At 37.9% G+C, this 16,475-nt stretch overlaps 1 protein-coding gene across 1 annotated transcript in view; it reads right to left on the bottom strand.

Moving 5' to 3' along the window:
- Nucleotides 1-16,475, bottom strand: part of LOC119650420 — a 212,094-nt gene that overhangs the window by 48,820 nt on the left and 146,799 nt on the right. Inside the window, exon 2 of the mRNA XM_038053231.1 lies at nucleotides 4,837-4,972. Within this exon, the coding sequence (XP_037909159.1) occupies nucleotides 4,837-4,972 (136 nt within the window). The remainder of the gene's footprint in view (nucleotides 1-4,836; nucleotides 4,973-16,475) is intronic.

Raw genomic sequence — 16,475 nt, 5'->3', positions numbered from 1 at the left:
TTTTGAACTCGTAGTCCTCATTGTCATTGAATGCTTCTTTATGGAAATCGACTCTCAACATCGATCGAACCTGCCGTGAGCATTCAACTTCATCACGTTGTGTTTCTTGTTCTTCGATAATTGCAGCTGCTCTGAAAGTAGACACTTTCGCTCGAAGATTTGTAATTCGTACACCATGTTGGTGAGATGTTTTGACACCTCTCAAAGTGAAAGCCCAAACTCGCAGGTTGCTAAATCATGCATCAAAATTTTCTCATGTTTCAGTAGCTCTTGGAATAGAGACTCTAATTCCAGTCGTGAGTCTTTTTCTTCTATATTATAACGCTAATGATGATTTCAGGAGCATAAGGTTGACTAGAATAAAAACCGACTGAAGTGGTAAACGTTGCAAAAGAAGCTGATGCGCACAAAAAATAAAAATGTGAGTAAAAATACGATCACAATTTGTATGCAGCTGTAACAACTGGCAACAGGGATACACATTTATCCTTGTGGAAGTGCTATAGTGTGGAGCCGCTTAGAGAAGGTTCACCCGCGCTTCGTACCAAAGTAGCGCAGCAAAACTCACAACAAAAACCAATGTTTACTGCAAAAACATCCTCGGGCGTTAATAATATAGTGCTGGGGCCTCCAGGCAACGAAATATCATACATAATAAATCTCAGAATTTCGAAACGAAAACTCAGTTATTGCTATATCAGCAGAGGTAAGATTTGTAAAACTCAGTGAAAATCGAATGTAAAGAATTGGACCAGTTCACCCAAAAGGGGATCCGTGAAACTTTAAATTAGGATTATAGTTGACACATGAATCGAATGTGATAAGGCTACGGAATGAACATGATCTCTTTATGGAAACTCCACCAATTGGATAAATGGATAAATCTAGAAAAAATAAAAGCATTTTCGTTGCTCGTTCCCCAATACACTTTTATCATTCATTCAATATGCGCGAAAAATCCATATCGGCGAGTGGCAAAAGCAGTAATAGGAATCACCAAATTGAAGGCACTTAGGATGTTCGGGCAGAACAGAATATTCTGGTCGAAGGTTACACTCTGAAGAGCATTCCTCCCTCTTATGGATTTGTATTGTTGTACTGTCAGAAGACACGCGTTCATGCGCGAAGAGGAGTGAATAGCTAGGGTATACATCTACATATAGTGCATATTTATATAACATATTCATCGCGGTCATCCAGTAAACCATGTGCTCGGAGTAGGATTCAAAGACAGTAAAAGAAAGGAAATGTAGCTTCTGTCGGCTTGAAAACATTAATAAACTACGGAGGAGATTGCAAACTTGAAAAAAAATACCATTTACAAGGCAGTGGGATGAACCATCGAAGCTTGCTCCGTTATGACATCAAAATCATACTTGGAGATTTTAACAGCCAAGTAGGGAGGAAGCCTGATTCAAGCGATACACCGGCACCCATAGCATTCAAAAATATATCAATGACAATGGAGTGCAGGCTATTCAACTAACAGTCTCAAACGTAATGGATAGTGAAAGTAAAGAGGTTGTGTGGCAAAAGATCCACAAACGAACGTAGGTTTCTTCACACGATAGCGCTTTCAACCAACCACTTGTTAGTCGGTCGCCGCCATCTCTCAGTGTTCGAATGTAAAACATATAGGATGGTCAATATAGAATCACATCACTATTTGGTTGATATGGTGTTGGTAATAGAATATTATTATAGATATAGCCAAAAACCTAGTCCCAAAAGGGAAACCAATAGGTCTGTGAACTCGACAGGAACAAAAGGCACTCGCATCAGACTTCGAAGATTTACCAACAAGTCAGAGAGATGAAGCAATATACGCTCCGATGCTCATCCTGTCGGAAGAAAGAGGAAGTAGTCATTTACGACCGTATAGGACTATTGGAACGATAGGTTGAGTATTTTGATGAATTGCTCCAAACCAGGATACGGGCAAACGCTACCACCAGCAAGTATGGAATTCATTACCTTAAGAGCCAAAAGTCGCAGGGAATCGATTAAATTACAGCCGATTTGGTTAAACCAGGAAGCTATAAGCTACACCAAGTAGTTCATCAACTTGTGCATGTTCAAGGTTTGAAACAGCGAATCAATGTCTGATGATTTTTATCATGTGTCTCATACATAAAAGAAAAAATCTCACTTAATGCAGCGATTATAGAGGCATCGCATTGCTGAATACCATCTATTAGACATTCTACACCACCTTCCGAGGAGCCCCATATCTCACCCACACTAAAGGGGCTTATATCAAAGCGACTAAAACTACAATCAATAACAGCGAACTTCGCGCACGGTTACTGGAACCTATTCAACTTGCAAGCACTATTTTCTTCGACACACCTCACTGTAGGATTGAAGCATCTGTCTTGTACAGTTAATTATCCTGGCAATTATCATGTATTCCTCGGACACTTTAATCCTCAACAAGAAAAACCGTAAGCGCTATGGCGCTTTCGAGGAGAGAATACTACGAAGAATTTTCAGCTCCCTACAAAAAGGATGAACGTTACCGCAGCCTATATAACGAACATTGGGCGATACTATCACCGTTTGATTGTGAATAAACTCCAGATTAACAGACGGTGGTGGACAGAACACCTTATCTGTATAGAGGATGAACCAGCCCATTCGTAGCCCGAAAAGAGAATGTGGCAGACCTTGCCTCGGATGGAACAATGGCATAAGACGAAATGCCAGGCAGCTACTAGAGATATCGAATTAGTGGATCTCGGAATATTTGGGATTCCTTAATGGATAGGGCTAGATCGGACACCAACTTCATTTAGGACTTAAAGTTAACCCTGTAAATAACAGTTATCACTGAACAAATCCACTTATAATACTCCTAAAAATAATGCAAATAGACTACAACAGTGCGATGGAAGAAGATTTTTGATTAACGAAATAGCAATAAGGTGGGTATTGAAGAAATTCCTGAATCTAGAGAAACAGTTTGAGACAAAATCAGTTAAGTACTCAAAGGAACTCGCTCAGATTATACAGTTGATAGACAAACTCAAAGACCACGAAGCCTTGATATCTTTTCACGGCAAGGATCCGAACATTCCTCTTAGAATAGGAAACAACTTTAGTAGTAGAATGGGGATATCAGCAGCAAGGAGGTCTACAAAGAAAGATACGATGAAACGATACACGAAGCTGGTCAGAATCTGCGTGTGAAAAAACTGCTCCAGGTTCAGAGACGAATATGACAAGTAACTGAAAGGAGCTCCAATCTAAGTCTGATACTAAGATCTTAGTGGAGGTATTCGGATGAAAATGCATCATTAAATTGACGTCGGAAACACCCCCAAGTCCCTAAACAGACTGCACCAGGATAAAGAGTTTACTCTGGAGATCCAAAAACGAAATACAACTATCATTTTTAAGCATACCATCGAGAGGGAAGCAGCAAACATTGGAAATGGATATATGTATATAGAAAACGAATGGATACCAAGTGGGCCATACCCCACACGAATCATCAGCATAAGATCACCTCTTCCACCCTCACATGCTCGAAAGGAAGGTGAAGAAGGCTACATATATGCTGCAAGTCGTCAGAGTGACGAGTTGACAAACCGGACCGTATAGTTTGATAAAGACTATGCAATGAGAAGCGCTCACCAAACTTATTCTAGATCAACAGTCCAAAAGAAGAATAATAATAATCGTTGGAGGAACAATCCAATTGGATCAGGGCCTCGAAGTGTGTTAGAGCACTTCATTTAAGAACGTAACGGTACACTACAGTACACTGTAGGAGGCAATGTGGTCAGCAATGCGCTCGACCGAGATTATTACCCTGATTTGACTCAGGTCAGCTGAGTCGACTGATATTCGACCACAAATCACGATACAAATTCCACTGCCACCAGCGAGATGTAAACCGTGATCTTCCGTACGACAGTCTGGTACTCTAACCACTCAGCTATAAGAATAGGATAACGTTAATTCGTACAAAAACACATCTAATTGATAGATAAATCACCTTTAAAGACAATTGATCTTTATTATTATTATACGGTTTGATGGCACCTCTAGTCGGGTTGAAAAAAGTCTCAACAGCATGTTATAGAAATCAGTGGACTCAGAAGAGTGATTTCCGCCAATCAAATTCTTTAACGTGAGTAGACCATCCTCCAGGTAATAGTTTCCGTACTTCAGCTAAAAACCCTTATATAATTTGAACCTATTCGTCACTCGGCAAACTGGTTATCAGATATGCAAAATGAGTCACCAAGACGATTCATCAGCAATGCAACATCAGCTGCTAAGTTATCGATATTCGATTACAACTAAACCAACATTTATTGTGTACCAAACACTTGAAAACTATTTATCTCCTCGATAGCTGTGCAACTTTTCTTATTTGCACTAATCTTTTCCTGAATCAAATCGCGCTCATACCTCAAACATTCTAAACCCATCGTTAAAACCATAAACAACGATTTCTGTAACAAAATACGCCTGGATAAAACCAAAAGTGAGCATGAATAATAAAACTAGCCCCTGTAAGACACTCCATTGATCGCATAACTTGGCCGCAACAGACGCCATGAAACCAATAGCGCGTAATTGAAAATTATTAACATTCTTAAACCACATGTAAGTATTCGCGGTTCCCATTTCTACATATCGCACTCATTGTAGATGCTTCAAACGAAATAAACACAAGATAAATTTATAGACTATCCCCAACAGTCTGGATATATTGTGCACGAGCAGCCCAATATTTATAGATATTTTGTTGGGGCTATTCTAAAATAACGTTATTTATCGGTGTATAATTAACAATTTGCCAAATGTAGGTGAAATATCACTCACACCCTGTGCCTTTTTGTGGTTAATTAGTCGTTGATCAGTTTTCCGGACCATCACAACGCGTGACAGCGAACCGCAGTCATGCGATGAGCTCACAGTTGGGATTCTTGTGGCATCGATTAGCACCGGCCGCGCCGTCCTGCAAATAAACAATAATTGAATTGATTAGTGATTGAATGAACATTATGCGAAAGCAAAGCTTCAATATAACAATGCACATTTAAAGATGATTGAGCACGTGATCACGACATTAACTTGTCTGTAAAACAGACCGCAAATAACCGAGACGCTGGTTGATATAAGTTTGATTGCTGATTAAAGTAAACAGAAATCTAGCAGGTAACTAACTTACTAACCGGTTAGATACATGTTCCGCATGAGTGTAACCGTTTTTTTATTGAAAGGATGATTTTATCGACAACCGAAACCGAAACGAAACTCCCCCAAAGTCGCCCAGACTGAACCGGAAGTATGCCATGAACTTATGGTAGCCAACTCAAAATTCGAATCACTTGTGCGTGACCTTCCCTAGGCGGTGTTTTTTAGTCCTATTTCTTTATATCTTGGCGGACCCATAAAATAGACCATGTCGTTCTGACCACTAAACAACCATTTCAGAACAAGCTACTCATTTACACTTCGATCATTATCGACAATGACGAAAATTAGAACAAAACGGTTCTAAACGGGCATCAAATTGGGTTTAATAGGACGAGCGTCTTACATACTAATTAGCGGAAGACAATAATTTACAGGTGACTCTACAGACAGAAGCCACCAGTTACAGTACGTCGATAACCAGGTGATAATAGGCCCACAAGGTAGTCATGGAAATGGTCACATGAAATTCGACTCCCGATGACATCGAGTAACTCGTGGTGAATATTAATTTCCCAACGCTGAGGCACCAGGGGCTCCTCGGACCGTAACTTACCCCGCATACGTTCGGATGTCACAGCTAATGAACATGATCCGACACCTAATACGTCGTTGTACAGATGGTACCTGGTTGTCACTGACCGATGGCGTTGATGTCTTCCAGATCATTCATTCAGACTTATCTGTTTACTGAGGAAAAAGTGATTAACTTCTTAGTCACGCCTTCAGGAATTTCTCCTCGTTTCACTGGACATAGCTTGAACACAAAGGAAAGGTGTGTTTGATGAGTGAACTGAGTATCCACGCCGGAAGGTGAATGAATATTTATTACTTTATTAGATGATTTACAATGCAATCTTATCGGAAGGAAATGGTTATTCTGATATGCCTTTTGCATGTGATATTTCCTAAGTTTAATCAGGAGGATATTGACCAGCGCTGTACGCACCTGTTTTATAGATATCTTTTCTGTACAAATTGTACTATATGCGTAAAAGGCATGCGAAGATCTTATACTCAATTATTAAAAATTAACTTGCGTCCCAGAATAAAGTGTATCGAGCGTGAGTGATTAGTTATTATACTTATTAATGTTAATACACAATTTCTCCCTCCTTTCCCAATTTCTCAGGCAAAGTTTCGATTGGGTTGTAATATAAGTAATGTCTTTTTTGACACTTCGAAGTTTTTGCATCTTTATTTTTTTCGACCGGGGCTCGCAAACCTAGCTGCTCCTGTATAATCCAAAATTCATTGGTTTGCATATTTTTGGTACTTCCTCCTTTTACATATTTTTTCCATTTCACAATCCCATGGCCAATTTATTGTTTCTTATTCCCATTTCACACAAATAAACGACTTTTAAATGATCAACTTTACTCCACATCCAAATTTATGAAAAATTCCGCCATCCTAACATCCCGGCAAATCTAAAATCCCATTCAGTAATTATTCCATCATAAAAGGTGCAAACTAAAATAATCATTGACCTTCTATTTTTCTTCTGAATTGCAAACCATCGGATGCATTTAGCCTAATGGATCGATACAGGCAATCGAGAAATTGATGCGTATGTCAATACGCGACGCTGCCTGAAATTGTATAAGCGAAAAGAATCAGCTTGCACAAAGATAATGATTTTTTTTTATTGTTAAAGGTTAGCAGTCCTTTTATTGCAGCTGATTGGTGGATAACCGGTTATATGGAACAAAGAGGAAGTGGGTTCTTGTTCTTATGCGTCGGATAGAATCAGTTGACCAGGAGGTTGAGTTGGCTTATTGAGAGGCATTGGAAACGTCCGGCTGGGTGTCTGTGTCCTTGAGGGGTTCAACTTAAAAAGCTAATTAGGTTTATGGTGTCATGTAGCCGTAACGTTTTCGGATCGAGGCAGATTCGCACTCCTACGCTTTACCCACCGAAGCTAATCACGAGAAATGTTTTTCGTTTAGTTGCCCACGCGATCGCCATAACTGAATTGCAAATACTAAACCTATTACGATTTTAGCGAGTTCCTTGTGCTTATGAAAGCCTTTCAGTTCAGTTTCAGTATAAATCACCAAGTAACACCAGATTTCTCAACACATCCGTTTTCTTTTCTTCTGGGATTAAGTTTTTCTTCGAGATTCAAGTCGTCACGCAGATATTTCCCGAGCACGCTTCCCCTGGTACGTTTTACAAGGCTTCTTTTCGTAACGGTAAAAGTGTCACATTATCCTGACAATGACGAAAGCAGAAAAACCTTAAAGTGATTCACGCCTATGCCCTATTTCCGCGTGAGAGTGGCGTTCTCTTGGAAGAATAGGAGCTTTATAGTGCGAAAAGCGTAAATGAGAAAATAAAAAGTGGAATATTTGAGTCAGGAAACTGTCTTCAAGCGAGCCCGGGTTCAGATCATTAGAATTCCGAATCAACAATACTCTAGGATACTCTAGGATGTTCCAGCGCAGCTGTCGAGCTTGTGGGAAGAGTTGTTTCTATTAAATGTATTGCTGAATTTTTTTTTCTATGTTTATTCTCTTCGTTCCTTTATTACATGTTTTTTTGTTTGTTATGTTTTTCATAATAATAATAATAATCGTTGGCGCAACAATCCATATTGGATCTAGGCCTTGAAGTGTGTTAGAGCACTTCATTCAAGACCGTAACGGTACACCACAGTACACTGTGGGAGGCAATGTGGTCAGCATTGCGCTCGCCCGAGATTATTACCCTGATTTGACTCAGGTACTCATTCACAGCTGAGTCGACTGGTGTTTTTCATGGTTTATAATAAAATTCTTAGTTCATATTTTTATTTATTTGTTTTTATTATTTTGGTTTTCGATTTTTTTCTTATGTTATTATGATATTTTTTTTTAAATATTTAATTATCACCATTTTTTTGTGCTATTTTATAAGCGGAATGAATTTCGTTCGCGGTTTAATTTAAATATGATACAAATTCAATCAACTAATTCAGAAATTTGAGGATCCCTTTGTCGTTTACCTCACTCGACGTAGCAAAACAGGCCCCGGTCGGAAATGGGCTCTCGAGGTCAGGTCGTAAGTAAGTTAGTCCAGCATAACAAATACGTGTCTGCACGCTAAATATTGGCACCTTCGGCGGAACTCGCAAGAGCTCTTCGGAAAAGACGCATTGATATTTGTCCTCTACACGAAACTCGATGTTGTGGTGCCAAAAGCTTTGACATAGAACTCGAACCCGGCTATAAACTTCTCTATTTTGATAACCCACACATTCAATATGGATGCTGGCATTGTCATCTCTGAGGCTTTCTGTGATGCCATTAAAGAAGTCGAGCAATTTTATGAAAGGCTGATGAAGCTCACCATTATATCATCTGGTCGAATGATTCACTTTACCGCATAAGCACCCCAGAGAAGTCGACCTGATTCCGAGGAAGATGCCTTCTCGCAACTCCTTGATGTAAAGACTTGTAACGTCCCTACTGTTGATTATATTGTTACTGCGATCTGAACATTAAGGTCGATGGGTGAAACGGCAGACGGCAACAGGTACCATGGGGGAAAAAGTTTGTTGCAAGTAACGAGGGTGATAAATCTATAGTCGATTTTGCGGACACTCACGATCTTGTACTTCTCAATTTGTTGTTGTTCATCAAACGATTGTCTCATTTTCCTACATTTTATAGTGAGAAAAGTAAGACGCAAACCGACTATATCCTCATAACGGGACGACATTTTATCCCCATCATTGACTACAAAGTCGTTCCAATGTAGTAAAAGGAAGATAGTCAGAATGTTCAAATTACCTGCTATCCAATTGCGATCCCATGTCATGAAGATTTTTGAATGCATTTTTGAAAATCGTATTCACGACCAAATAACCGTGACTCAAGCCGGGTTTGTCGCGAACTATAGAATTACTGACGCAATGCACGATGGTTACTCATGAAGAAACAATGACAGAAGCACTGTCCTCTTTACATTGTATTTCTGGCTTTGGAGAAAACATTTGACCGTGTGTCACACGATCTCATCTCTCACATCCGAAATAAGGATATTCGCGATTGATATGGGGTCGCACTGATCGTAAAAAAATTACTGGAGAGGCGTTTTCGATTGTATGGTCACGTAATTCGCGCTAGCAACGACAGAAGTACTGTCCTCTTTACATTGTATTTCTGACCTTGGAAAAAACATTTGACCGTGTGTCACACGAACTCATCTGGTATGCTCTGAGGCAATACATAGTATCAGAAGAGCTCAAGCGTTGGGTTATATTGATCTACCACGATCCGAAGAGAAAAGTTGGCAGTGGGGCAGGGGTATCAAAACCACTTCGCGTCTCCGTCGGTGTTCATCTAGGAAGCGCCCTCTGACCACTCCTCTTCGTTGTTTTTATAAACACTGTTACCCGGGCCATCCAACCTCCAGCACCCCGATGATGTTTTCCTAGCGTCTAATAGCGAAAATGATCTCGAGCAACTTATTCAAAGTGGAATGATTGCCTCATGTAACACGGTCTCAGACTGAACCTGAATGAAACAGAATTGAGTTATCTAAATATCTCGGATCAATGCTATTAGAAAATGGCCAACTGTGTTTTAAAATTGCTTCATGGATGAAGTAGCATTTCACAACTGGTGTTCTTTCTAATCCACGTATGAACGAAAGTTTCAAATCCAAAATTCACCGCAATGTCGTTCGCCCTGTCACCGTATATGGTTCTGAGTGCCAACTATAAAAGGCACTGAACGGCGAATCGCGGTAATGGAGACGAAGATGTTGCATTGGACTTATGACGTAGCACGCCTGGCTCACATCCGAAATGAGGATATTCGCGATTGATATGGGGTCGCACTGATTTTAAAAAAAATACTGGAGAGACGTTTTCGATTGTATGGTCACGTAATTTAACGAAAATTCACTTGCCAAGATTGGTCTAAATATCGAAGACGATGTTTCACCTAAATGTCTAAAAATTAATGGTTAAAATCTTGACACAAACTAGAGGAAAGGCGTCAATCATACAAAAGACAGCACTAAAAGATTACAATTAAAATCAATTGATAGTTTTGTGCACATAAGCGTAACTCTAACAAAAGACATCAATGAAATAGAGGAAATCAAAAGGCGGATCATACTTGCCAACAATACATTTTACATACCCCGTACTGCCAATTTTAAAAACTAAAAGTTCACATTATAAACTTTGACAATTATCCAGGCCAGAGAGCAAAAAGTCAATGCTTCTGAAAGTTGAGTCCTCAGGAAATCACCATACATGTACAAGAGGATTTTTTCACCGAATATAGTCGTGATCAGTAACCATATTAGTTTTGGCATTCACTGAAAAGGGGAGGAGTGCGGGTTCCGAAAAAGATTAGTTGCTTCAATGACCCATTATCCGAAATACCCAAGTATCTGAGAAGAAATATGGTGGTCCAAGCACACAGTATCTAGGCCTCTCCTCACACCCATACAACAATATTATATTTTTGTGGGTTCTTTTATTTGCATAATTAGTGGAAATAATTGGGAAAAATTTAAATATTTTTTTTTCAATAGCTGCAATCTTTTTACTTTTTAATATTTTCACCGGCATTGAGCTTTATATTTTGGAAAATAAATTGGTAATGTAAAATTAAAACCGTTTGCTTTCAGATACAAATTGAAGTCGCTACACGTCCCTCCGTTAGAGAACTCTAGTTACGACCTTCCGCGAAATAATTCTTATTTTTGGATTAAATTATTCAATCATTATCCCAAAAGTTATTTGACTATAAATCCCAAATTTATTTAAATTCTAATTAGTTCTCAGCAAGAAAGTATTAAAAGTCAGAATACCGGAAGCTGGTGCTTCTAGTTTGAAGGTTTTGTGTTCATCTTATGTCACAAAACTTTGAACGTACATTTTTTCATTTATTTGCCATTGCGATTTTTTTCAGATTTTTCATTTTGATAGATTCTGCGAAAGAGACCTGCTACACTTTTTGAGAGTCATATTCTGAGCCTTCACCCCATGTTTCACCCGATATCAAATATAAAACCAGTTTCAAAAAGTACTAATTGATACCCCACACGGTCATATTCTGTGGAAAAAATCCCTATCCTATTGGAGATAAAAGTTAGCCCCAAATTAAACTGCCCACTTTTCACAAAACAATAAGCTAACTCATAGAAAATAATGATTACCATTGTGTTGACATCATATGTAAAATATATTTGAAATTCCACATTTTATTTAGATGTTTTCCCCTCTAGTAGCCAACAATAAAGCAATGATAATCAAATCTTCCGCCACCACGTAGAAATTTCTTAATGGCTCAATTTGGTAATTCTCTGCTAGGCGACTCCCTCTTTCAAACTAAAAGCCATCATGCGAACTCAGAGAAATTCTTTCATTTATGGCGCATGTTTACAATATAACTTTTATTGTAATTCATTTATGAATATTACAACCATTTAGGCGTGAGATGCAATACAAATGACAAAATGCTCCCATTTGGAAACATGCCCAATCCCTAAGTAGACAGGTAATTTCGCGAAATGATTGAACATTAGTTTGGATGCTTCAATATCTGGGACAACAGAAATTGAATTTAGAATTGGATAGCGCGGCATTCAGAACTGAAGATAGGAAATCATAGAATGTGTTTGATAGAAGAGGAAATGGCGAGAAGTCTCCTAAGATAGCAGTTTATCAATCAATACAAAATAATTTTTAACAGGAAACATTTCCTGGTAGCTAAAGCCAATTTATAGAAACGTATAGAAGGCTATTTAGTACACGTTTTGGCTCTTATAGCAAAAATGGTTTCCATATATTTTTCTACTGTAAATAAAATTAATCACTAGCTCATGCATGCCATTAGTCCAGAATGTACTCTGAAGCTTACATTGCAGCATCGTATCCACATTCACATGAATATCTTCTGCTAATGCTGCCATAATATCTGCAATAACTCATTGAAAGCTGATCACATAAATTAGATCATATTACTTGTCTCCCATAGAGTACTTAGTTAGCCTACACTTTGGATTCAATTACGAGAGCAATCAAACAATTGATACATAAATAAATTCTAAAGAAGAGGAAAAATAAAATTGCTATTGTTGCTATTCGTATGATTACTTGTTGCTATAATTGTTTTGATGATGAACACTTCTGATCACGTTTACGAGGTAACAATAAATTCCGCTTTTATTGCTGAATGAATGTGGGAACTATCTTCAACGTTTAATTGAACTCAAATTACAATACGTACAGATGCCGGTATTGTTTATATAACAAGCCAATTCAATTAAAAGATAATTTCATGTAATGAGTAGAGACTGCATAGTTAGTGTGGAGATACATATGTACATATGTCACTTCCAATTATTTACTGTAATTTTAAACAGATCTTAGACTGGTAATCGTTTGTGCATAAATTATTTAATTTAATAATTTCGGTCATTCAGTCGACGACAAAGTATGATGTCACAAAGCTTTAATTAGTTGTTGTTTTCTATAACCTACTAAATAATTTGCAATTCAAATGATAAATCGAATACTATCATTTGTTTTTTGTTTGGGTAGTTTATCAAGTAAAAAATCGTGGAAAAGTTATTAGAGTAATTTTTAATTGGTTCTTGTAATAATAATAATTTCAAAATTTCAAATGTGCATTGATTATTCATCCCGTATGTCATACCAGTCCGGAGATATGAATCTTAACGACTCTGGCAAATGTTCGATGTAATTACCGAAAATTCCCGTAATTGCAGTCACTTTCTAATATTGCGTAATATTATCATGGATTCGTATCTCTGAATTGGTAGCGCAATTACAATAATTTGTCAGAGAGCTTTGATACAAAAAACGACAAGTACGGAGTTGCTTCAACACAACTACCCAAGTCCTGTCATGGACCATTCGGCGACTAGGGTGCTTTCAGGAAAGAAACTCCAGACCGTTGTGACTCCTACCCAATATTCTACAAGTATCAAAACTGTACACGTTGATTTGAGTCATTTCCGATCAAATTCTGTAACAAGTAATTGATTTTAATCCTATACAATTTGTTGTCGTAGTAATTGCCTACTCTTCGAATTGATTTAATTTAGAAATTAACAGTGACTTAAACGGAATATCTTACGAAATGAATACTGTCTGCTCTTTAAAAAAGGCGGAATACCGGAAGCTGGACGCTGCGGGTATAAAGGTTTTGTGTGTGTTTTGTGTGACAAATATTCTATGCATATTTTCTAGTCGTACACAGATAAAAGTTCAAAATATTCCTTGATATGTCTCCAAGCTCCAACTCTGCTGTTCATGATTTCACTTCATATAACGATGACTCATACGCGTAATAAATTCACGTATATATAAAACTTTGACTTGAAAAAGTTATACTTTGTTAATAATACTGTAGTTGTAACTTATCGGAATTATGTTAAATATCATCGCTTATATTGATGCCAAAAATTGTTTTTCTAGAATGAACTTAAGTTTGGTTTTCGGGTAAATTTCTAAAATATAATAATAGGCTGTCATTAACTTTATTTAAACAGATATTGAAATTGGATGTATTTTGAGACTTACTTTTTATATAGATTTTTTCTTTTTAGATTTTTCCGTTGAATAGGTTTTGGGGTCTTAACTTCCCTGCATTTATCAGAAATAAGATCATTTGACTTGACACCCCATAACCACATTCTGTGAAAAAATTGCCTCCCACCTTTTCGCAGATATGGGGAGCTACAAAATTTCTTGACAATATCTCCAACCGTTTCGGACTAAATATTGACGGATATACGAATACACAGCCATTGAATAGATTTTAATAGGTTTTATTTCACAAAAAACCGTCCTTTGAACACTTCGATCCCCCCCCCCCCCGTGCTGTGTCCAGCTGATCAGCTAAAAACCTCATCAGACGGTCCAGACTCCGCAAAATCTCACTTTCGCCGACCCCGACTTTGAACTTCTAATTCCAAGTCGCCGTGCTAAAAACAGAAATAAAAAAACACTCACTAGACGCACCCAATATTAGGTGTAAGCAAAAAGTCAACGTACATTTCACCCGTTCCATATTCACTATTCGATAATAATTATTAAAAATAAATGGGAATTGTTCAAATAGAAATTGATTTTTGGGTTTAGGGGAAAGCTACCAATTGTTGTCCTTTTTGTAAATAAATCGAACTAACCATTTTGAATGTTAAATGTTAGATGTAAACGAATGTCAGGATGGGAACTGGAAAACTGAGAGGGGTAAATTGGGAAAGCTAAGGAATGTGAAAATAAAAAAAAATGAAGAAATATCACATAAATATTATTAAATGCATTCTCCCAGTAGATTCTTCCTGGACAAGGCGGAGGAGACTTTACATATGTCCCAAAACTATAGAGATTACAGAGCAGCTGGGTTTCCAAAGCCCGCTCGAGGAAAGGCAGCTGAAGACCAATGATGCAGCGGATGTTCGTCCGAGATCCAATAGAGGGAAAACAACTGAAGATCAATCTGCTGTCTAGGTTATGTGTGACTAGCAGAATCAAATAACTAGCAAAATACTGGTGAACGACAAAAAAAACAAAGAAAAACCGAACTTTGACTATAAATAAGAATAAATGAACAACATAGCTATCATAATAAAACCTAATCTATCAATTTGATTAGAAAAACAAATGAAAAATTGAACCTAAGTTCAGCAAGATGAAACAAGTCAGAATACCGGAAGCTGGCGCTTTATAAAGGTGAGAAACTTTCTAGGCACATTTTTCCATTCATATATGGTTAAAAAACCCAAAATATTCCTTCATATTTTTTTCAAATTACAAGATATATGTACATATTACACACGTAAATATCATGCTCACCATAAACAAACAAACATTGCCTATTATACATGCAGGTATTTAAATCGATCGTACATTTATTTCTGACTTACTTCGTGCACAAAAACATGTATATGTATGTATGCACTTATGCAGTGCATATATTGAATGCCACTGGTTTAACGCACAAATATATCTATCTGAATTAGACGTAACCCGCAAGCTCTGCCAATGATATATATATAAATACATACGATATATATATGAATACATATATGTGTCTGGCTTGAGCTATTTATATTGAGATAGAAACGATTAAAAAAATAAAACGAAATGTTTCCCTGCGACCCCCCATTCATTTTTGTGGTACTGAGGAATGACACATTTTAGAAAATCATAACGGTACACTACAGGATAACAATACCCTGTAGGAGGCAATGTGGTCAGTATTGCACTCGCCCGAGATTATTACCCTGATTTGACTCAGATACTCATTCACAGCTGAGTCGACTAATATCCAACATCAAATCACGATACAAATCCCTCTGCCGCCAGTAAGATTTGCACCGCGACCATCTGTACGGCAGCTTTGTGCTCTAACCACTGACCTACCCAGATACATGTTTCACTTTTTGTAGCTCATATTTTGAGCCTTCACTCCCTTACGTTTTACCCGACATCAAATATGGCTTCGAAAACTACTAATCGAACCCTTTCATTTGATACCTCACATAGCCACAGTCTGTGAAAAAAAGTGCACCCGCCAACAGAAAATGGCGCCACTTCCTATATGTAAAGGTGTTCACAGACCACACATTCTCACCAAATTTTGTGACAATGGGTCTATCCGAATAAATCGATATGGCAGGCAGACGGACAGACAGACATCGAATCGATTCTAATAAGGTTTTGTTTCAAGCAAAACCTGAAAAATGGGGCTACGCTCAACGACAAAAAAAAAGAAATGAGCCTACCCTCCACAAGACTAAAAAGTGACCCTACACTCCAACGAAGTGAAAGAAATTAAAATAAACTTAAAGAAATGATTCCAATAAAAAGAAAAGAAATAGAACTAGAAACAGAAATGAATTTTTTAAGGAAAAAAAAGCAAAAGAAAAGCAAACCAAGTAGATCTGGAGGTTACAAAAGAAACATTTGAGAAGTTCCTTTTCCCCTCCTCCTCTCTAGCCCGCTAAACTCACACTTTTTAAGGGGCAACCTCCAATAAAATCGCCTGAGGATACCAAGGTAGGAGACAAGGGAGACCTCAAAAGCCGCGCCTCATTGCACATGTGAGACAGAAGAGACATCGGTTGAGGATGCGATCTGTCATGGATTTTCCCTTTCAATGGCGCCGAGCAGTTAGGATAGTTCTCCCCTTTGGGTCGTCTCCGATCATTCAGAATGCTCTGCCAATTCCATTTAGTCATTACAAAGATAACAAGCAAATAAAAGCATTTAAAATATTGTTTTAGGA

This window comes from Hermetia illucens, chromosome 1 (genome assembly GCF_905115235.1).
Source record: "Hermetia illucens chromosome 1, iHerIll2.2.curated.20191125, whole genome shotgun sequence".
Lineage (NCBI taxonomy): Eukaryota > Metazoa > Arthropoda > Insecta > Diptera > Stratiomyidae > Hermetia > Hermetia illucens.
The sequence above is the reverse complement of the archived record's forward strand: the minus strand, read 5'-3'. Positions and strand labels throughout refer to the sequence as shown.